The 22,754-nt window shown below is 39.6% G+C and overlaps 2 protein-coding genes across 2 annotated transcripts; one reads left to right on the top strand and one right to left on the bottom strand.

Annotated features, from left to right (window-relative positions):
• Positions 1-815: 815 nt before the first annotated feature.
• mfsd13al (major facilitator superfamily domain containing 13a-like) lies at positions 816-22,525 on the top strand. The gene is made up of 7 exons (XM_057817029.1): positions 816-1,250; positions 6,949-7,263; positions 7,490-7,906; positions 7,973-8,127; positions 8,205-8,288; positions 9,830-9,973; positions 16,641-22,525. The coding sequence occupies exons 1-7, from the start codon at positions 1,050-1,052 to the stop codon at positions 16,780-16,782; spliced, it is 1,458 nt and encodes a 485-aa protein (XP_057673012.1). The 5' UTR covers positions 816-1,049; the 3' UTR covers positions 16,783-22,525.
• On the bottom strand, positions 18,258-21,292 carry si:ch211-139g16.8 (immunoglobulin superfamily member 6). Its single transcript, XM_057817030.1, has 6 exons — positions 21,212-21,292; positions 20,821-21,150; positions 19,787-19,887; positions 19,649-19,696; positions 19,336-19,443; positions 18,258-19,259 (listed from the first exon to the last, which is right to left on the bottom strand). The coding sequence occupies exons 1-6, from the start codon at positions 21,264-21,266 to the stop codon at positions 19,203-19,205; spliced, it is 699 nt and encodes a 232-aa protein (XP_057673013.1). The 5' UTR covers positions 21,267-21,292; the 3' UTR covers positions 18,258-19,202.
• Positions 22,526-22,754: the final 229 nt, after the last annotated feature.

Genomic DNA, 22,754 nt, shown 5'->3' with positions numbered 1-22,754 from the left:
GTTGCATCAACGTCACTTTTGCACCCTCAATTAATGTTGTTTCAACATTGAAATCCTTACAAAACCTAAACGTCATTTTGATTATTAATATGTGAACAACGCCGAATCAATGTTTTTGACCAAAACGCCCGCTCATCCATAATTCAATGACTTTTCAATGTTATTTCCCGGTCAATCATAAATCAATTATTTGTCAACTTTAGTTCATCAACTATAAAACAATGTTAACCCAACCATCGCCTGACATATTATAGAACAACGTTGTTTCAACGTCACTTGACGTCGAAAATTTCAATGTCAACCATACTGATGATTTTGATGGAAAATCAACGTTTATTCAATGTCGGTCTGCTCTCTGGGAACCTATCATATTTTATTTGATTTCGATACATGAATACTTTGTTTTGTTTGTATATGGTTCAATAAAGGAAAAAAATGGAATTAAGGCCACTAAATCGAGTGGTTTTCTCCACTAAAATACACTAAACTTGCTGAATTCTTGAAGGATTTAGAAACGGTTTTATTATAGCAAACCGTATCAAAGTGGCTATGATTCAGACTGAATGTTGGATATATATATATGAAAAAAAATATATATTTTATTTTACGATGAAGTCAATTTACCTTATCTGACGTATATGACAAACCAAGTTTTTTGAATGGCCCCGACGCAAAATGGCCAATAAGTGACAACAACCATCTCACTTGTCTCACAGTGCACATCATACATCTAGCTTTATATATACGATGTCTATTTATACGAGGACCAACCAGGAAATAAAATACGCGAACCGGTTCGACCAATCAAACGTTGCCCAGATTGACGCGGCCTCTTCTTGACAAAACTGCTGCTCACAATGCAATGTTGCTCATTAATAAACTCGACTAGAGGCGTAGCACAATTTTATACACCCATTTGCGAATGCACGATACCGTTTCAGTTACATTTCACTAATATATATGACTAATACCTGGAAAATGCTCAAAAAAAGGTGAGTTTGACTCATATTTGACGGTTTTGAGAGCTCTCCTCGGGGCTGTCAAAAGTCATGGCTGCGGAGGTGAAAGGTGTGCGAGGCAGTATGAAGCTGCCGCGATATTTGGTAAACCTTGGAGTCAACCCCGCGGCTTTGGCATATGCCATGACCACTTTGGGAGCTGCTATGATCAACAACATCTTTAGCTTCTACTATGTGAAGCTCTTCATCAACAAGTACCAGACATCTGAGGGAGCTTTTCAACAATCACAAGTGAGTATTGCAATGTTGTGTTAATATAAACGCCTTGTGTCAATATGTTTGTTGTTGTTGTTGTTGTAATGTTTTAGCGATAACAGATATAGTACTACTTGTGTTGAATAATCAACAACTAGTTAATTATCAAATTTATCAGCAGGTCTTCAATTTGGTAATCCGTATTAGGGAAGAGCGGGGTTGTTTGTCACAATTTTTAGTCTTATGAATATCCGAGGGCACTGTTTAGCATAGGGACGGTAGGGACAAAACACTACCAACTTTTCAGGTTGCTCAAATTGTCCCCACCAACTTTTAAGCAACCTTATTTGCGTTATATAATGACTTCAGTTATATGTCATTTACATTGTCAGCCCATATGTTTTAATTGTTGTAATTGACCCCACCATTATTAAGTGAATTATTTTCATCATGTTCAGACTTACATGTGCCGGTGTTGTGCCAAAAAATGCCCCCCCCTCCCCCTTGTGAAATGTCTCCCCTGATGGGAGCACTTATTTATAACGCTTTACTGAGGTGAAAACATCAAATGTTTTCATGGACGCATTACAGTAATGGATTTACTACTGTAAAATCAGTTTTAAATAAATTACACAAAATATTAGTACTGTATCTTATGCCCCTTTCCCACTGAAACTAGTGGGTCAACGCGCGTTTTTTCCAAGCCGATGCAACCCACTAGCAATTGGCATTTGGCACCTTTCCCATTGACAAAAAAAAGCAGTGTCTTTTTTTTTTTTTTTTTTCCCCACCCGTCTAACCCCCCACCCCTCCTCCGCCGTGCATAATGTTACGTGACGTCACCACGCTAAGATGCGCGTCGACAACTGCGACCAAATTCATTCAGTTCAAGGAAGTAAACAATGCAGAGCAACATGGAAGCCTCCTTTCCGTTTGTGTTCTCTGTTTTCATGCTTTTTACTGCCCTCAACATGGTCGAAATGCAGCAAAGGATCAACACTCTGCTTGTGCTGAGGCAACGTAGGCGACGTGAATTTTGGTTTGAAATTCAAAGGAGTTATGACACATCACGTAAGAGCCTACGTCACCATGTAGATTAGGGTGTTGACTGTTGACCCGGGGTTTTGTTTTCACACTGCATGACGATCAGAGCCGTGGTGATTTTAACGCGGGTCGCTTGGCGGGTTGATTGACACGGGTCGAGGCGGGTCGCTGCTCCTTTCCACCAAAAGCCGATTGTTAGTTAGGGTGACATGGGTTTTTTGGCCGGTGGGAAAGGGGTATTAGTTACAAATTGTGGACTGGGCCACATAACCATCTTTGAACAGAAATTTATTAGTCTACCAGTTTTCACGACCACATCCCAATTAGAATCACACAGGTATGACATTTATTAGTTAAAGCAGAGTAAAATAATACAGTACAAGATTTTTTAGTTTAAAGGGTATGTAGCGGCAAAGGGGGTGTGAGACATCAATAGAACCGTTATGTGCCAAGATAACAAATATTGATAAAGTTAACAAAAAAATCAATCACATTAATGAGCAATTATCGAAAATAGATCGAAAATGACGAACATTCCCAAAAGTGTTCCGGAAACAGCCGAATGGGGCGGGGACGTCACGACAAGTGATTGACAGTCGAGGCGGAGCCAGGTGCCATTGTTTTTTAACAACGAGAGAGTAGCGTTGGGGTTTGTTTGACGAAAACATCACAAAAATGGTTCAAAACTGCTGTGCTATGTGGTGTACAAATAGTTATTTATCGGAATATAGTATCCATGAGTTCCCAAACGCAAGAAAAAAAAAGCTGGACTACGCAGACAATGGGTAAAGTTCGTCCGTGCAAAGAGGGCTAATTTTCTAGACACAGCCTCCGGCACGCTTTTCTGTGGTGCGCATTTTCCACCTGAAAGCTTCTCGAACTATGGACAAGTGAAATCGGATTTTGCTAAAAGATTGCTGCTCAAAGGAGATGCGGTGCCGACCATACACGCGCAGCGACCTAAATGTCCCGAGATATCAAGAAAGAGGACGATGAGTGGCAAAGGAGGCTAAGGCTAAGCAAAGGAGGGGAGCAGCCAAGCTTGAAATGGCCAGAGTGAGTACTCTTTTATAATAAAAAAAAATGTCATGCATTGGATACAGGACTGGACACATGTATAAATTATCGTTCGTAAAATATGTAGAACAAATCCTCTGATCCCATTCATATTTGTGTCTGTTGGCAGAGTGAAAAGCTATGATAGCGCAATAAATGATAATTATTCTATGCATTTCTTTATTTTGCAGTCACGGTGTATCAGCTTCACAAAAAGAAATGCAAAACAAATCATTGGTGTTTCCCACACGATCTGCTGCCGATGTTTCATCAGTGTCATTGCTCCCCTCAATGACCGTTTCATTACGCTGCATTGGCGTTCGTTTGGGCTCAAATTGGTAACCTAAAACACCGATTAAAGCTTCGTAACTCTCCTCGTCACCATTAGATGAACATTCGTTACGTCCTCCTACGTCGGATTCGTCGCTGAAACTAGAAACGAAATTGTCTGCCATCATCGCCGCCATTCAGTATTAAAGCACTGAGCCTTTTTCTTGTTGAAGAAACACCCCTCACTGTCAATTCTGAATTCTCTTTTATTGACAACGAGGGGTGTTTCTTCATGAGGGAACCTGGAATATGTGCAGGACGGACACAATGCATCAGCATAAACAGCTCAAAACACCCCTAATTCTCCCCTCACTAGAAGGAATTATATTGATGCAGACAGGCGCTGCCCCCCTAGTGGCCGGTGGCACTCTCTTCACTTGTCGTGACGTCACGCACACAATCTGCCAGATCTCGGGCGCCGGTCGTTTTAGCTTGTCAATCGAGCCAAATTTCTCTCATTTTCTTGTGTGTAATTACACGAAGTGGCATGATATGAATACAAAAGGCATGCGTTTATGGATAAATGATGGAATATTAACATTTTCCCAGGGCATGACATACCCTTTAAGCAGAGTAAAATAATACATATTCACAATACAAGAAAGTCCTGTCCATCGATTGGTAAGAAAAAGCTGTTTGTACGGGTGACGTGTGGGCACTCCCGTTAGGGGAGACATTTAACGCGGGCGGGACATTTTTTGGCACAACACTGGTCCATTTTTCCCCCTTCGAACCCCCCCCCCCCCATTTAAATTTGCTCTTAAATCCAGAGATTTTTTTCTAGAAGTTTTCAAAATGTTTCTATAGTAGTTTTTGAAAACAAAGGTTTGAATTGAACAGTGTAGAATGAACCAATACACATAAAAGTTAGTATAAATCAATACAGATTTATTTGACATTGACCATTATTAATGTCCCGTCCCCAGCAAAAAGTGTACATGCAGGTTATGCTGTTATATCATCCCTACCAATGTTGAGACCAAACCTGCGCCCTTGTGAATATCTAACAGTCAACATGTTAGAATAATCGTTCATTTATTACAGGGAAGGTTTTTAATTTGATTTGGATTTTGCATCCTTTTTGTTTTTCAAATCAGCTTTTTTTTTTGGGGGGGGGGGGGTTAAAACAGTGACTTATCAATAAAAGGTAGTTTGACACTTTGCAATGGTGTGGTTGTCAGGTTAAATTTCAATGGAATTTTCTTTAACAGTTGTCGCGAAGGGGACGGAGGAACCAGTTGTGTATCGCAGACACAAGACTTTATTGATGTTGACAGGCAAAGAAAACAATCAATCAGGTCGAGCGGTGATGGACAGTTGACATGCTAGTGTATGCTGGAACGCTGACAACCTGACACTGATTGCTATTTGTTTGTGCCTTATACAGTATACTGTACTCAGTTGTTCTTTGTGACATATTAAGGAGTGCACAGTCCTTATGATGGAAACCTGTATGATGCAGTATAGTGGCACATGACAGAACAGACTTGGTGATGGAAGCCTGATGCAATATGCTAGGACTTGAGCGCACGTTGAGCAAACGTGACAACTAGAGGCGTGCGAAATTTCCGATTCTTAGATTATTCGCGATTCGGCCGTGGAAGATTCGAGAACGATTCACAAATATCCAAATTCCGATTATTGAATTATACCAGGTAAAGCGGAAGTAAAACACAGTCAGCGCGGTCTTCGGGACGCAATGAGGAACGGACCGAGAGTAAATATCATGTTCAACTCATGCCGCTAGATAAAAAAAAAACAATCATACCTGACTGCGGCTGACAGCCGCTACAAACCGCGCCCTGTTGCTAGTTGCTACAAACATACGGCTACGGTAGATATCATATATATATGTAGAACTAGATGCAAAATGATAGACGACGTCGATGTTAGAACATGTATCATTGAACAGAGATGCGAAATGACAGACTTTCCGGCGTAAGTAAACAGCCGCCATCTTAAAGCAGTAGACCTCTCTAGAAGGCTCTGTTGTAGCGAACCTAATTAACTTTTTATCTAAAATACTCCTAAATCGGCAGAATCTTGTCTTGAATCTATCTTTAAATGATGAAAAAGTTTTAAAACTTTGACAAAAGTAGACAGAAGGGAAATTGTGGAATAACAGGAGCAATTTTAACAACTGCAACAGTTGATTCACAACATTATATCAATTGAATGTAGTTTAAAGCTGCTCTTACAGAATGGGGACTGGAGTTTTTTATTTACTGTTATTTTTGTATATTTGTTTACTGTTATATGTTAACTTGACACTGAAATAGTAGTTTGGTTTAGCCTGAGAGAATTTTGAACAATTTTGGAACTAATGTACAAAACATTAAAAAAAAAAAAAAAAAAAAGTGGGGGGTGCATCAATAATCGTTTTATAATCGAATCGGAGCCTCTGAATCGTAATCGAATCGTTAGGTGCCCAAAGATTCCCAGCTCGAGTGACAACAATTATGACTACTTTCGAATGAAATCGAAGTGCGTATAAAATTAATTATTTAAAAATAAACCATGAAACATTAAAAGGACTACATTATAATGTTACTTTTAGAACATACTGTATTTACAAACTAGAAAGAGCAATTGCTGGAGAAATTGCGATGGGAGCGTTGTTGTGGTAGATACAAATCTAAGACCCTCCTCGTTGATTTTGGTGGCGTTTGGAGTCACTTCCTGTTGATTTGGGGACATTTCGGGGACACTTCTTGTTGACATCAGGTCACTTCCTGTTGATTTGGTGACATTTTGGGGACACTTCCTGTTGATATCAGGTCACTTCCTGTTAATTTGGGTACACAGGGTTTTTTTGCCATTGAAAATGAATGGGAAATTTGGACGCACATGGCCGACAATTCAATTCCAATAGAAATGAATGGGAAAGTTTTTTGCAAATTTTGGGGGAACCGTAAGTTTTTCTTTTATGCCCTTTACCGTCCTGGAATTTTTTATGTTTAAACTACGTGATTAGATCAAAAAGTGCTGGACAGGTAGCGTTTTGTATTTTTTTCCTTTTTTTTTTTAACCTGCATTTTGGTGGGAACGGTAAGTTTTTGGTGGACACTCGAAGGATTCCCTGCATCACATGAGAATTCTGGTCATTTCGGTATTCGAACGGTGTCGATGGGCCAAAAGATTTAGGCTGTGCGACGCGCCGAAAAAAACACGGAAAATAAGATGTTGAAAATAAAGTTGAGGAATTTTATTGGATGGCCACTTTGCCTCGCAAAGCTCCAATCAAAAACAACACGTTTAAAATGTTGCTCAACATAACACAACAAAAATTCCTTTAATTTCTCAGGTGGTGTACATGCTATGGAATGCCATCAACGATCCTCTCTTCGGATACCTGCAGGACAACTCCAAAGTGCCGTGTTGCTCTCAACGCCGTCTCTCAATCTTGTACGGCGCCCCGCTCTACTCATTGGCGTTCCTCATCGCCTGGTTCCCGTGGAGGTCGTACACTCCTGGTGACTGGTTGAGCGGCCTCCACTTGATGGTTGCGTTGTGCGCCTTCGATGGCCTGCTCACATTTGTGTTGCTGGCTCAGTGCGCACTGTTTGCTGAGATTTCCAGCCACCATCAGAACAGGCTGAGACTCATCAAGTATAGCCAGGTGAAGTAGCTATTAAATAGAAAATGCAATTTGTGGAGAAATCACATGGGAATTCTCTCATGCCTTTTAAATTTGTTTTTTTTTTTAAGGCAAGGCAAGGCAAATTTATTTATATAGCACAATTCAACACAAGGGAATTCAAGGTCACTTCCTGTTGCTATGGAGTAGTCCTGTTGATTATTTTGGTCGATGAAGATTGCGATCCATCTCATTTCTGATTTCCCAGGTGGCGTCACTGCTCGGCTCTTCAAGCGTTCTTTTTTGTGGCATGCTGTCCAGAAACATGGAGGACTTTGCATCTTTCCAGGCGTTCAACGTGATGGTGGCCATCTTGAGCTGCTGCTGCATGATATACACGGGCCTCTACAGCCAGAGCCAGTTCGACGACAAATCGGCTGAGGATTCCGTTGAGCCCGCCTCCAGTGATTCCAAGTTTTCCTTCCCCATGGTGAAAACGCTAATGTGGCAAATCTTCATCAACAGGGACTTCCGACTTTTTGTCCTCATGAACTTTTTCCAGGTTTTCATGCTAGCTTTTTTTAATAATTTTACTTTGATATTTACCGAGCACCTGATTCCTCCTGATGTGCTTTCTTCACTGGCTAGAAGCGTCATGTATGGCGCTGGATTTATTTGTCCTCAGGTACTGGTTTGAATTGAAGCATTTTATTTTGTGGGTTTATATCTAACGGATTGATGTCCACCTCAGCTGTTGGTGTTGAGCTGTAACAGACTACTTCACAGCGTCGGTTACTACAGAATAATCCTGTACAGCTTCTACCTGGAGGTCTTTATGGGGGTTTTTATGCTAGTGCTCGGTCCTCAGAGCTATCGAATCCTGGCGTTATTCCTCACTCTGAGCATGTAAGAGAATCAACCAGATTTCAACCACTTTTTTTTAAATTCGTGATAATGATGCTCATCTGCTTATCTTCTTACAGGGTCATGGTGGCAGCTTCCTTCAGTCTGTTCAGCTTGCCTCTGGCAGATATCATTGACAGTGATATGCAGAAATACAAGCGCAGGTAAACGAGGCTGATAACAAATGGATGTAATTGTTCTGTTCCTTTTCGCCTGCTTTTGTCTTTTTTTTTTCATATTAAACCAATTTAAAGTGTTTGAAATAATCCTTTGAGCATTAGAACTGTCTGAAAAGTTTCGCACAGGACAGTGTTGGAAATCACTGCTTTGAAAGGACGTTGTATTTCTTATTAAACTTCTGTTATGTAATTGTTGACATTCCAGAGGAATCACGTTGATGATTGCCAAAGTTAAAACAAAAACTAAGGCCAATATTTTGGACTTTGGTGGAACTCAATAGATATGGTCGTTCTTTCTTTTTGGACCACACTTTTCATTGTAGCCTTCAAATGCATTAATGTTCTCTTTCATTTATTGTATGTAAGCTGTCTTTTAAGAAAACCTAATGTAAAATACAGCTTAGTCGTTTTTTGTAGTTGCTGAGATTTTAACATTGAAGTATTCAGAAAAAAATATTTTTTTAATGATTTTATCTTTTTATCTTTATCGATGCGAACCTTTCTATTTTTCTGGATTGGGGTTCTGTTGCTGTCCATACTTCATAATGTATTGATGGGGCGCGGGGCCGCTAAATACGGGGCCTGCATTGTTGGCGAGGCCGTCAAAGCTGACTGAGTGGAATCACAGACAAAGCTTTTTTCGTTCAAAATTCTAGTGAATAAATGCTTAAATATCTGAATTCTTTATTGATATGGACGTAAAACTGTCTCGATTCTTGGTTGGAAGCAAAAAAAAAAAAACGTACAGTTAGCTTTTATTTTATGTAAATATGTCAAAGTACAATGCTAGTCTGTTAGTAAATGTAGCTAGCAGCCGCCTGATGTAAGCAGAGGTTTTCCGGTGAAAATTCTTGTGATTTAATGCTTAAATCCCCGAATTCTTTATAGATATGGACGTGAAACAGTCTCGATTCTTGGTCAAAAGTAAAAAAAAAAACACATGCAGTTAACATTTATTTTACGTAAATATGTCGAAGTATAATGCTAGTCTGTTCGTGAATGTAGCTAGCGGCCGCCTGATGTATGTACACAGAGCTTTTCCGGTGAAAATTCTTTTGAATAAATTCTTAAATCCCTAAATTCCTTATTGATATGGACGTAAAACAGTCTCGATTCTTCGTTAGAAGCAAAAAAAAAAAACAAAAGAAAACGTGAAGTTAGCATTTATTTTCCGTAAATATTGTGAACTTTGATGCCAATGCAGTAGCGCCTAATTTCACCAATTGATTTTTTTCACAACGTTTCAAATTGCATGCATGGTACGAAAAATATAATTATTACCTTGAATCCTCGAACAAATCACTCCTGAGACAATCCTTCCTGTTCGTATGCGGTACAGCTTTCGTACTTTTTCAACAGAAATCTGGCGTTAGATCACTGCGTGTGTGTGTTTGTGAATAGCTCCTCTTGATGTGGGCGGCCCTCTACTTGAATGCGAGGCGCATTGCATGACCGATCTGACCCGTCAATGCATTATGAAGTCTATGTGCTGTCAATGGCCCTGAATTATTCTGATGTATTTGCAGTTCCCCTATTTCCTCCATGGTGTTTGGGACCAACGCCCTGTTCACCAAACCTGCTCAGTCTTTGGCACCAATGTTGGTGATTAACATTCTCAACCAGTTTGGTTATGAGAAGCTAAAGGACGCTGGAAAGGATGTAAACGCAAGGTAAACACAATGCCTTTCTCTTGAAATTCAAAACAAACTCTTAAAGCAATAATCAGAGAATATTTTTGTTTTTAAATAAAAAAAATGACTAATTAAGTTAGCTTTAAAAAATACAGAATATTTACAATTAAGAGACTCAAAAAGAGGATTTGGACAATTTTTACAACAATGTCTCAATGATTAATTGAGTATCAAAACAGTTGTCGATTAAGTCCATAATCAGTTATTTGTTGATTAATCGTGGCAGCCGTAATAAGTAAGCTAAAGGGATAGATTAGACCTTTATCATGTGCACCCCAATGGAAAGAATCTTGTTTAATAAAGTTAAAAGACAGAATTTCTTTTTTTTCTATGTGTAATAGTTTGGAAAATGTAAATAAAAGCCACTATTTCCCATAAATAGGGAAAATCGCAAATATTAGACATTTTGAAATGCTACAACTATTTTAGCCAATCAAATGCGAGGATTTTGTCAAAATTCAGGCCTTAAAAAGCATTAAACTAAGGCTAGGTTCATACTACAAGTCTAAATGTACAGATCCGATTTTTTGTCATGTCTGTTTTTTTGGCGTGCCCGTTCAGACTGCCTTTGTCCATTGAGACCTTTCAAGTACTACGCATGCGCACTAATTCGCAGTCCGAAACGCGCTGAGCAAGACGACCCGCATGCGGAGAAGCATCAAAACAAAAGACCACACATGCTGGCTGTCATCCGTCATTCCAGGGATATCATATTTTGCTTTTTAAAAAGAGGACACAAATAACAGACATAAATAATCCCAGTTTAGGCTTATATTCAAAGTATATGGATCGAGAGCATGCACGCACTGTCCGTGCATGTCACACACACATACGGGCAGTTTGCCCCGACTCTCGGCCGTGTAAGCAATGTTGAAATATTGCTTATATGGAGCAGACAGAAAACCGATCATTCTCAGGCTTATCCTCAACCCATTTTTTATTTTTTTTATGACTGTTGTCAAGTGACGCACAGCTGCACCGCTACCGTAGCGTCGCTCTCGCTTTTTGATGACGTAATTGCTGCATGAATTCCGATTTGAGAGACTGGACAGTACAGACCGCCGCGACAGTCTGGAAAAATGTGGCCCAGATCGGATTTCAACCACATACGAAAGTGACCCAGATCGGATTTGAAATGGTCCAGTTCTATGCGACTTGTCATGTTCAGACCGTCAAGTTAATGCCTCATTCGAATCGGAAAAACACGAAAAAATCGGATTCGTACATTAAGACCTGTAGTATGAACGTAGCCTAAATGTTCGAGGCATTAAAAATTATGTAAACTTGACGATTAAAAAAAAAACGAAAGTATCCAGTGGAGCATCACAATTCAATTTAGCCCCTTTCACATACACCTAAACACCCTTTAAATCCCGAGATTTAAACGGGCAGCCCTTATATGTGAAAGTAATTTCCCGGGTCGACTGAAACGGAGATGACGCAGACATTTATCGCAGTTAATAACATAGTAAGCTGGAAATGCTAAATTAAACTGAAAACATAACGAAATTAAATTGCTACTGGATCGTAGAGCAGAGGAAGAGAGTCCATCGTCCATCTTTGGAAATGTGTGTTTTTTGTTGTTGCCGATGTTAGGGTCCGCAACTGCGGAAACAAGGTTGTACCTCAAAGCAGGCAACAACGGAGGGATGTGTTTAAGAGTTTATGAAATACAGACAATAAAACGATTGCAGAAAAGGGGGAATAACACATTGGGTTTGTGACATTAGGTCGACGGGGATCAATAATACTAACCTCAGCGGTAGGCAGAGAGCCGATGAGACAACAAAACAAATACACTCAAATACCAGCACAACGTTGGAGATTTCAAAAGAAGGGCAACGTACATGGTGTCGAAAGGCACCCAGCAAGTTAATATCTCGGCACCCTTCTCTTGAAATGCCAAGGCTTACAGTGGGACAAATAAGTATTTCGTCAACCATCAATTGTGCAAGTTCTCCTACTTGAAAAGATTAGAGAGGCCTGTAATTGTCAACATGGGTAAACCTCAACCATGAGAAACAGAATGTGAAAATAAATATTTGGTCACCTACAAACAAGCAAGATTTCTGGCTATCAAAGAGGTCTTACTTCTTCTAACGAGGTCTAACGAGGCTCCACTCGTTACCTGTATTAATGGCACCTGTTTTAACTCATTATCGGTATAAAAGACACCTGTCCACAACCTCAGTCAGTCACACTCCAAACTCCACTACGGCCAAGACCAAAGAGCTGTCGAAGGACACCAGAGACAAAATTGTAGACATGCACCAGGCTGGGAAGACTGAATCTGCAATAGGTAAAACACATGGTGTAAAGAAATCAACTGTGGGAGCAATTGTTAGAAAATGGAAGACATACAAGACCACTGATAATCTCCCTGGATCTGGGGCTCCACGCAAGATCTCACCCCATGGCGTCAAATTGATAACAAGAACGGTGAGCAAAAAATCCCAGAACCACACGGGGGGACCTAGTGAATGACCTACAGAGAGCTGGGACCACAGTAACAAAGGCTACTATTAGTAACACAATGCGCCGCCAGGGACTCAAATCCTGCACTGTCAGACGTGTCCTCCTGCTGAAGCCAGTACCCCTCCAGGCCCGTCTGCGGTTCGCTAGAGGGCATTTGGATGATCCAGAACAGGACTGGGAGAATGTGTTATGGTCAGATGAAACCAAAATAGAAGTTTTTGGTAGAAACACAGGTTCTCATGTTTGGAGGAGAAAGAATACTGAATTGCATCAGAAGAACACCATACCCACTGTGAAGCATGGGGGTGGAAACGTCATGCTTTGGGGCTGTTTTTTTGCAAAGGGACCAGGACGACTGATCTGTGTAAAGGAAAGAATGAATGAGGTCGTGTATCGAGAGATTTTGAGTGAAAATCTCCTTCCATCAGCAAGGGCATTGAATATGAGACGTGGCTGGGTCTTTTAGCTTGACAATGATCCCAAACACACAGCCAGGGCAACAAAGAGCAACAAAGGTCCTGGAGTGGCCTAGCTAGTCTCCAGATCTCAACCCCATAGAAAAATCTGTGGAGGGAGTTGAAAGTCCGTTTTGCCCAACGACAGCCCCAAAACATCATTGCTCTAGAGCAGGGGTTTTCAACCCAGTCCTCAAGGCACACTGTGGGTCCTGGTTTTTGTTCCAGCCGATCCAGCAGAGACAGTTGAACCAATGAGGCTTCTGCTAAAACAAGCCACACCTGACTGCAATCAACTGATTGCACTTGTAAAACACCAGATTGGGGAAAAAGTGTTGTCATCTTGTTTGGTAAGAATGAAATCCTGCACCCACAGTGTGCCTTAGTGGAATAGGTTGGGGACCCCTGCTCTAGAGGAGATCTGCATGGAGGAATGGGCCAAAATACCAGCAACAGTGTGTGAAAAGCTTGTGAAGAGTTACAGAAAACGTGTGGCCTCCGTTATTGCCAACAAAGTGTACATAACAAAGTACTGAGATGAACTTTGGTATTGACCAAATACTTATTTTCCTGCATGATTTGCAAATACATTCTTTAAAAATCAAACAATGTGATTTTCTGTTTTTTTTTTCCCCACATTCTGTTCTCCATGGTTGAGGTTTACCCATGTTGACAATTACAGGCTTCTCTAATATTTTTAAGTGGGAGAACTTGCACAACTAGTGGTTGACTAAATACTTATTTGCCCCACTGTAAGTACAGTCTTGATGAGCTTGAATTGGCTGCAGGTACGACGTCGGGAACGCTCCCTCTGTAACAAAACACGATCTGAACAACAGAATGTGACAGTCCGTGCCGACCAAAAATGACGTAATGTCCTGGTTATAAAATCACGCCAGCAGCCCTCCCCGTACAGAGAGTGCCGAGTGGGCAACATGGGACAAGTCTGTGAAAGTGTCCAACCCGCGTCATTCCTGGGATTTCTGTCCATGCGTGAAAGCAATGACGCGAGTAAATCCCGTGTCACCTAACACTGGAATTTACTGGGATATGTGTGTGAAAAGGGCTTTAGCCATACTATATTAAGTCCATGACCGCATATATCGGTTGCGGTTTGATATCGGTATCGGATTTTTGGAGTTGGACGATATCGGATAAATAGTTATGATCGGGCAACTCTACTTACAGTTTGTGTGAGTGAAACTATCTGCAGTTGGGCAAGTGGCATTAAAAAGGTATAGAGCTGCAGCTATCGAATATTTTAGTAATCGATTAATCGACTGAAAATCCTATCGATTAATTGAGTAATCGGATAAAACATTTTTTTTTTTTTTGATAAAAAGCAATTATAAATATACATGAGAAAACAAGACATAAATGTATTAAAATAAGTGTATATAAAAGTATATAAAATAAATGTATTGTAACATATCAGGTTATGATATGGCGGGGATATTTGCATGCGTTCCTGAATGCACCGCGTGACATGCGGGGGTGAGGGAGGTGCGGGAGAGCGAGAGACGTGCCTTTCTGTTGTTGTTGTCGTTTCACAAGATCCCAAAAAATAAATACCGTATTTTTCGGACTATAAGTCGCAGTTTTTTTTCATTGTTTGGCTGGGGGTGCGACTTATACTCTGGAGCGACTTATTTGTGAAATTATTAACACATTATTATATCATTTCACATGTTATTTTGGTGTTTTGGAGTGACACTGATCGTTTGGTAAACTTGTTTGCATGTTATTTATGCTATAGTTCTCTGAATAACTCTCAGTAGCTATGTTACATTAACATACCGGCCATGTTCGCATTTCGTTGTTCATGCATCATGTAACATTATCATACTGTACACTTATTCAGAATGTTGTTCTCTATTGTATTTTTACTTTAAATTGCCTTTCAAGATGACATATCTGTTCCATGTGTTGGATTTTATCAAGTAAATTTCCCCCAAAAATGCGACTCATACTCCGTTGTGACTTATATATGTTTTTTTCCTCTTCATTGGGCATTTTATGGCTGGTGCGACTTATACTCAGGTGCGACTTATAGTCCGAAAAATACGGTAATTGCAACCTAACTAAGCGGGTGACTCTTTGTCAACGTTACAGTTTGATACCTGCTGTATTGGAGCACATTAGGGACCAGTGCTACTGGGTGTTTTATCCAGCAATGACTACTGAGCTAAAATTGACAGTTAGCTTTATCATATTTTAATTTTACACCCTCATCACTCTACAACGCTATGTTTTCACAGATTAAATAAAACCTGTATGTAAGACACGTTAGCCACGCGCAGGGCTAACATTACTTGAGCGAGTAACTTTAATCTTATTTATTAGCGCTGTGAAGTGTACTGCTTTAAGATGGCGGCTGTTTACTAACACCGCTGACTCTGTCATTGCGCATCTAGTTCAACATACATGTGATATCTATGAGACGCATTAGATTCTACCTGCTACCGCGGTAGCATCATGCGGGCTAGTTTTTAGCAACATCGGCATAGTTTGTAGCGGCTGTAGGCTGCAGAAAGGTTTTTTTTTTTTTTTTTATTGCTTCCGCCTCTACGCACGTGACATCAGCGCGTTGTCCCGCATTAAAAGTAGTCCGGAAACGTGATGCTTAGAGCTGGCAAAATTAAACGATTCCTCGAGGTGAATAAAATTACTCTGAGTAGTTTTTAAACTCGAGTTGCTCGAGTATTCGTTTCAGCTCTAAAAAGGTACCTGTAGAAACCCTGTATGAAGAGCGTGTGCCTATTTTCTTAACAACTTTTTACCTGTTTCGAGTAGAAGTGTGCAAAATTTCCAATTCTTAGATCATTCGCGATTCGACCGTGGAAGATTCGAGAACGATTCACAAACATCCAAATTCCGATTATTTAAATATGGCAAGGAAAGCGGAACTAACCCGTGTAATGACAATGCTCAATTCACGGCTCTGGCTCAACTCATACCGCTAGATAAAAAAACAATATTACCGGACTGCTGCCGACAGCCGCTACAAGCTACGCCCACGTAATGCTACGGTAGATATCACATGTATAAAGAACTAGATGCGAAATGACATACTTGCCGGCGTTTGTAAACAGCAGCCATCTTAAAGCAGTAGACTTCCCTAAAATGTTGTTGCAGAGAACCTCGCAAACGAGCCTACTTAACTTTTTATCTAAAATACTCCTATACCGGCAAAATATTGACTTGAATCTTATCTTTAAATGATTAAATAGTTTTAAAACTTTCACATGTAGACAGAAGAGAAATTATGGAATAACGGGAGCAATTTTAACAACTTTAAAAGTTCATTCACAACATTAAATGAATTGAATGTAGTTTAAAGCTGCTGATACAGAATGGGAAGTATTTTGTTTACTGTTTTTAACTATTAACCTGATACTGAAATAGTTGTTTATCTAAGCCTGAGAGGATTTTTGTACAATTCTTGTAACTAATGTACGAAACATTACAAGCAGCTCATAGCTACGAGGTGCATCAATAATCCATTTATAATCGAATCGTAGCCTCTGAATCGTAATCGAGTCGTTAGGTGCCCAAAGATTCTCAACTCTAGTTTCGAGTGTATCAGCATTTATGTGCTGTACGTGCATCGCCTGACTGACATGATGCTATGATCACACAATGCCTATTGCTGTAGAAACCTTTTGGTCCGTATAATTTGCTTGATTTGCACTTATATTCAAGCTTGTCGTTTGCAGTGCTCTGGAGAACCTCCACAGTGTCATGTTCTACTTGGTGTGCGTGCTGCCAATGTGTGTCGCCGCCATTCAAGTCCTGGCATGGAGGCCCTTTTCTATACGGAGCAGTCACACTGTGGACAGCAAGTATATTGACAGCTAGAAAAAAAGCTATGTGTTACTCTCAGTTGACACATATACAACAATTCTGGCTAGGTCACATGTTTGCTTTAAAAAAAAAAAAGATTAAAGGGAAGGTTTAGTGTACATATTGACTTTTACCGGAGTGAAACCAGTTGGATTATTAATGAGCCTCATGAGTACAGGGCCAAACACACTTGCATTAGACAGATAAAACTTGAGTATAATGGAGCACATGCTGTAATGCCTGATTTACAGGGTTTGTTTTTAAAGCTAGTGTAAATTGAAATTGTTTCTCAATTTAACAAACCGAAGATATATCTGTTGTTAATTATGGAAACAATTTTTTCTGGCTGCACTTTACAGATTTGTCAATACTTTTAATTCCTCATATTGTAGTGGGAGCCTGTTTTCTATGTTGCATTTCCTCTTTTGAAGGTCAAGGGTTAGCATCAAGAAAACACTAATTATACTTGAAGCATGCTAAGTGCACTAAAGTTCACTTGATTGCTTTGAGGATTGCTTTGTTTGCCTTTTGATTCTAGGAATGTCACTTCCACTTCAAATTATAACACTAAGGCTTGTGAATTGTTAGACTTTGAGCTTTCCAATTATTGTTGCACCAATACTAGTATTGGAAGGGGCCCCGATATGGCACTAAAATGCAGGCATCGGTGTTGCCGAATATTAAGAAATAATGAATGAATGAATTTTATTGTCATTGTCATCATCATCATAATCAGTAATAATTCACTGATGCTGCGCATTATGTAATCTTCGAGATTTTTTTTCCAACCGCTAGTCGCCCTTCCCAAGAAAGCCACCGGTTTTGCATTGCTTGTTACCCTTCAAAAGTTGGCTACTCATTGTGAACTCTGCAGAAGAATAGGAAAAAAAAAAGTTTTTAGCTTAAGACTTTTTATTCCAGTAAGTGTTGTGAAATGTGCTCATTTACCAGTCATTTTTTCGGTATGGGGGCTTATACTTTAAATGGTTGATAAATTTACATGTCAAACTGTAATACCATGCAGGTTTTGAAGTTTTATAAAGACTGATATTGACATGAGCATCTGTAAAGTTGTTAGCATCGTCAGACAGAGGGAAATCAGGAAACAATTGGAAAGTAAACCTGTGTCACCTACCAGCTTAAGTGATTAGCACATGAGCTAGGCTAATGTACTAAACTGATTTTGGCCTTTGGTTCATTCATTCATTTATTGTCACCCGTACAAGGTAGGCACAAACGTTCTTAAGCAGTATCTGACCAAATGATAACAATTATTTGATATTGAATTGAGTATGCACTATGCAGTAATTTACTACTATAAGGGGAAACATTTTTTTTTTCTTCAAAACATGGCATCGGTACACAATATCAGCATCTGCTTATACCACACATATGGGTAGTGGAATCTGTATCGGGAGGCAAAAAATGGTATCGGTGCAACACTAATTACAGCTGTACTTCTACTAATATTCTCATCCAACTGGAGAATATTTATTTTTTTGTTTTAATATTTGAACATTTTCCAATTTCCCAAAACAGTTATTTTCCAACACTAAAGTGTGAAACAAAAGAAACTTCACCCTCCTCTTATTTGGCTTGGAAATGCCTTAATAACTTTTGCAAGTCGTTTAAATTAACAGGTTATTCCGGATGGTAGTTTTGTGTTTGTGTGACTTGTGGAGCAATTACAAGATGTCACACACATTTTTTGCACTTCTCTGTTTGTTCATAATACTTTCACAGTTATTATGAGGAGAAACAAGATGTCCTAAACTGTCAAATGTCAGGCGGTTCTGTGCTAAAGGTCAGTGGACATTAGTCTTACTGTGTCTGTTTAATGACTCATTGGCTGCCATTGACAACAGATGCTGTTAACCCTCCCAGTCGAAATGGATTGGACGTCTATTGTTGTCAGTGGCACTGAAACATGAGGATTCATTGCTAGTTCAAATGGATTCTGACTGCGCTGAATGCAGTACTGTATAATCTAATGTGCCTTGTTCAATATGTCTAATGATCAACCGTCTGACCAAACAACAAGCACAAGTTGGGTTTAGTCTTTTATTAAAAAATAAGTTACTCTTCACATCTTTGGCTCCTTTCTCTGTGCAGACAAACCCAGAACATTAAGTTGAAAATTAACAATTATTTTGTGGTAAAAGCAAAAATATGACATTTAACAATAAGGACTCTTAGGGCATTTTATGCTAAACTTGAGCAAATGTTGATTATATTGATATGAACACTACCTGGCTAAATATATCACAATTTCGTTGAGGTTTTATTTTTAGAATAGCATGATAGGCTGGATGAAATTCCCTAATGGGATGAGCTCAGTCAAGATAGAGGGACAGTCATAAAAAGAGTCTGTACCTTCTGACAATTTGACATCTTCCTGTCCCAGAAATGTATTGTTCATTTTTTGTTAGAGTTCCTTAATGCACATTTTGATAGATGTCATCTGGCCCGTTATCTAACGCTGTAGTCGTCACCTGCCAAACAGATCCAAAAAAATCTCATTAGAGAAATGCGCATAACTCGCACGCTAGACTCAACTTATAATCGTACCTCCACCGACATCGGGTTTCTCCCTGCTGTCTGTTTGTTTCTCTTAACTTCCCGTTTGTGGTGCATCTCTTGCAAAACATTGCGGAATATTCGTTTGTCTGTGCTTTTCTGTTCATAAACAGATACAGTACAACATACAATCAGGTTTCTTTAGCAAGTTCTTATGCAGTTCCTGACAAGTTGCGTACACACATAGTGGCGTAACAACTGTATCCTGTTCTGTTTTTCCGCCCTACACGTAGCTCTTTCCTCAGAATAGTTCTCATGCAAGACCCTAAAAATGACAACAGGGATAAAAAAAAAAATAACCTACCTTGTTACTTTTGTATATCCACCTGCAGTTGCAGATATTGAAGCCATACTGAAATGTACAGACAAAGTGTCATAGGGCATATCGTTGTAACGTAACAAATACAAAACATGTTCGGTTGTGTATCTTACGTGTACATACCTTTTTTTGAACGATAAGAGTCACCGTTGCCAAGCTGTAGACGGCCAAGACTACAAACGTTAACCACAAAAGAATATGACCCACCGTGAACTTCATCTTTTCTGGAAGCACAAGGAAACGTAGTTAAATGTCAGTACACTGAACTTGATATTTCATGTCAACCAATTTAACTTTGATTTTTAGGTTTTGATTGAAAACTTTAACAATGGAAAAACAAAATTATTATTGGTTAAAACTAATTTTACATTTTTTTGTAACCTGGATTTTAGTTTAGTTGGAATTCAAACATTTTAAGTAATCTGGACTTCAGTTTATGATACAGATCATAAGGTGCGTTTAAAATTCTTCATTTTTCCGCAAAATGTATAGTGCGCTTTATAATCCAATGTGCCTTATGTATGAATTCTGGTTTTGCCTGTTTTTGTTGAACCGTAACTGTATTACTGTATACTGCTTCATAAATAAACAATAAGCAAAACAGTATACAGTAATTTTAAAAAACAATGAACACAGAATGCATTATTGCGCTTTATAACCCTTTGCGCTTTATGAATGAAAAGGAAGTTGTTCAGTGATGGTGTCCCTTATAATCTGAAAAATACAGTCAGTAAATATTTAATAAATTACTTCAAGAGAGCATCGACAACTGAATGAACACACTCGTTGATTGACTAGTTGCCAGACTAAGTTCATACAACTGGTCATGTCAGTTCAGTTTACTCAGGAATGTACGTAAGGCCCACAAACCTGATCAGTTAATTGAATTCATTTAATCCAGTTCACAATATCAACTTCATAAAATAAGATAGGAAAACCTAAGAATTACAGTTGCTTCTTCTTAAAATCCTTAGTTCACATGACTAAGTGGAAGTTTTACTTGTGTATGGTTTAATGATGATAACCGAATATTGCACCATTACATGGAAAGGATAAACTATCCACTGTTAGAAAACTGTTTAGATTTAAACTTAAACTTGCAGCCTAATTGCGGCATGGTGTATATTAATACCAGTTCCAATATGTTACTACTTTACCCTTTACAATAAGAGTTGTTCCCATCCCTACGTGTTGCGCCCCCGGTGTCTGCTTTCCTGGCGACGTGGCAGCACAATAGTAAATCCCACTGTCGTTGGGGTTCAGGTCCATCAGTTGTAAAGTAGACCCTTGTAGATTGTACTTGTGATGGTTGGGGGGACCCAGGTCTAGGAGACCGTGGGTCTTGCGTTGGAAAACAAACCAACGGTAATGCAGCCCTTCCGCGGAGCAGTCGGAATGGACGCTGCACTGGATCTCAGCTTCTTGTCCTGGCTCTCGCCAAATAGGTTGACTCGGCTGTGTGAGACAGCTCTGAGGTTCTGTCACACCTGATGCAATACAATGACAAATTTAGGATATTTAAAATGTCTACAGAAGTCAAGCACGTACCTTTGAGGGGCAAGAAGGTGAGCGAAACGAAAGAAAGCCAAAACAATGGCACCATGTCTGCGGACTAACAGTGAATGATCTCATGATTCTGTGCACGAGGTGATGGAAATGGGTGAATTCCACTTACTCAACACTGAGTTCCTTCCTCTTTCCTCAGTTCGGCGTGTGTTAAGATGTAAGAAACCTGATCTGGGAACTCTAATTTTATCGGCAAACCCATTTGTGCTTCTAAGAAGTGAAATACAGCATTGTATTTGATAAACTTATTGTAATAATTAAGTTTATTTTATAGCCTAGAAATAAATATGAATTTAAATATGAAAAAATTTTGTCATTTATTCATGGAAAATGAATGAATGAATGAATAATAATATCATATTTATTTATTTTCCGTACCGTTTATCCGCATGAAGATCGTGGGGGTGCTGGAGCCCATTCCAGCTAACTATAGGGGCAAGAAGCAGGGTACGCCCCAAACTGGTTGCCAACCAACTATTATATTGAATAAATAAATAATGCTAAGTAAATTAGGCATGAATTAGGCATATTAAAAATTTATGAAAAGTAATGACCCCCCCCCAAAGAGCTAACCCTCCCCCTAAAATGAAAATACATCTCATGGGGGAGAAATCTTTAGAATGGGCCACAAATTTGAGGGATCTTTTAGAATGCTCATGTCAGAATGAATGCAAGCCAAACAGTATCTGAGTGTTTGAACCAAGGCACATACTTCGCATCAAGGGCGTAGGTTTCGTCTCAACATTGGTAGGGGCAATATAACAGCATAACCTGCATGTACATTTTTTGCTTGGGATGGGACATTAATAATACCTAACAGATTGGGTGGACGGGGGGCTGGGCTACATTTCTCACGAATATGAACCTAATTAATTGATATGCTAAATCAGGGGGGCTCATTGGGCTACATTTCTCACTAATATGAAACTAATTAATTGATATGCTAAATCAGGGGGGCTTATTGCGTTGATCACGATCGACCAGTCGATCGCAGCGCTAGTGTGGGTAGCTCGCAGCCCCCCCCCCCTTAAAAAAAAAGGTTTTTTTAATGTACATAGTTAATTTTGATTATGTGGTGTGTATCTTGTGTTTTGTGAACAACTTATGACGTTATGAAGCGCCCGTCTCGCTGTAAGCAGCTTCTTGCTAATGTTTTTCTGGTTCTATTGTTTCCAGCAGAGTTCACTACATTTCTCACAGTTTAATTAACGTTAACAGTAGAAAACACAAACAGTTGGACACCTCTCTCTAAGCAGCTTCCTATTCGAGTTTTTCAGGTGAGCGAGTTCACACAGTGTAATGTTATGCTCTGATGATACAGGTCGGACTTTCAATAGCAAAATTAGAGGTGTTTTTCCCACCTCCACAACATTGTTGTCTTATTAATTTACTTACAGTGACTGCAGCTGGCTGGAAGAAAAAAACTTCTAATATCCCCCCTCTTCGAAGGGGACGGAGGAGGCCACATGTTGTCGACATGTATTTCTGTCGGGGCTGTGTGAGTGTGAGTGTGCATGTGTGCGTT

This window comes from Corythoichthys intestinalis, chromosome 16, assembly GCF_030265065.1.
Source record: "Corythoichthys intestinalis isolate RoL2023-P3 chromosome 16, ASM3026506v1, whole genome shotgun sequence".
In the NCBI taxonomy this organism is placed as follows: Eukaryota; Metazoa; Chordata; class Actinopteri; order Syngnathiformes; family Syngnathidae; genus Corythoichthys; species Corythoichthys intestinalis.
The sequence above is the reverse complement of the archived record's forward strand: the minus strand, read 5'-3'. Positions and strand labels throughout refer to the sequence as shown.

Bases quoted from the DNA above. Each gene is read 5' to 3' on its own strand.
- mfsd13al (XM_057817029.1), top strand. From the start codon at position 1,050: ATGGCTGCGGAGGTGAAAGGTGTGCGAGGCAGTATGAAGCTGCCGCGA. The intron at 7,264-7,489 runs GTGAAGTAGCTA...CTGATTTCCCAG, and splicing joins GACTCATCAAGTATAGCCAG to GTGGCGTCACTGCTCGGCTC. The intron at 8,289-9,829 runs GTAAACGAGGCT...ATGTATTTGCAG, and splicing joins ATGCAGAAATACAAGCGCAG to TTCCCCTATTTCCTCCATGG.
- si:ch211-139g16.8 (XM_057817030.1), bottom strand. From the start codon at position 21,266: ATGGTGCCATTGTTTTGGCTTTCTTTCGTTTCGCTCACCTTCTTGCCC. The intron at 19,697-19,786 runs GTATGTACACGT...TGTACATTTCAG, and splicing joins CTCTTATCGTTCAAAAAAAG to TATGGCTTCAATATCTGCAA. The intron at 19,444-19,648 runs GTAGGTTATTTT...GTTTATGAACAG, and splicing joins GGATATACAAAAGTAACAAG to AAAAGCACAGACAAACGAAT.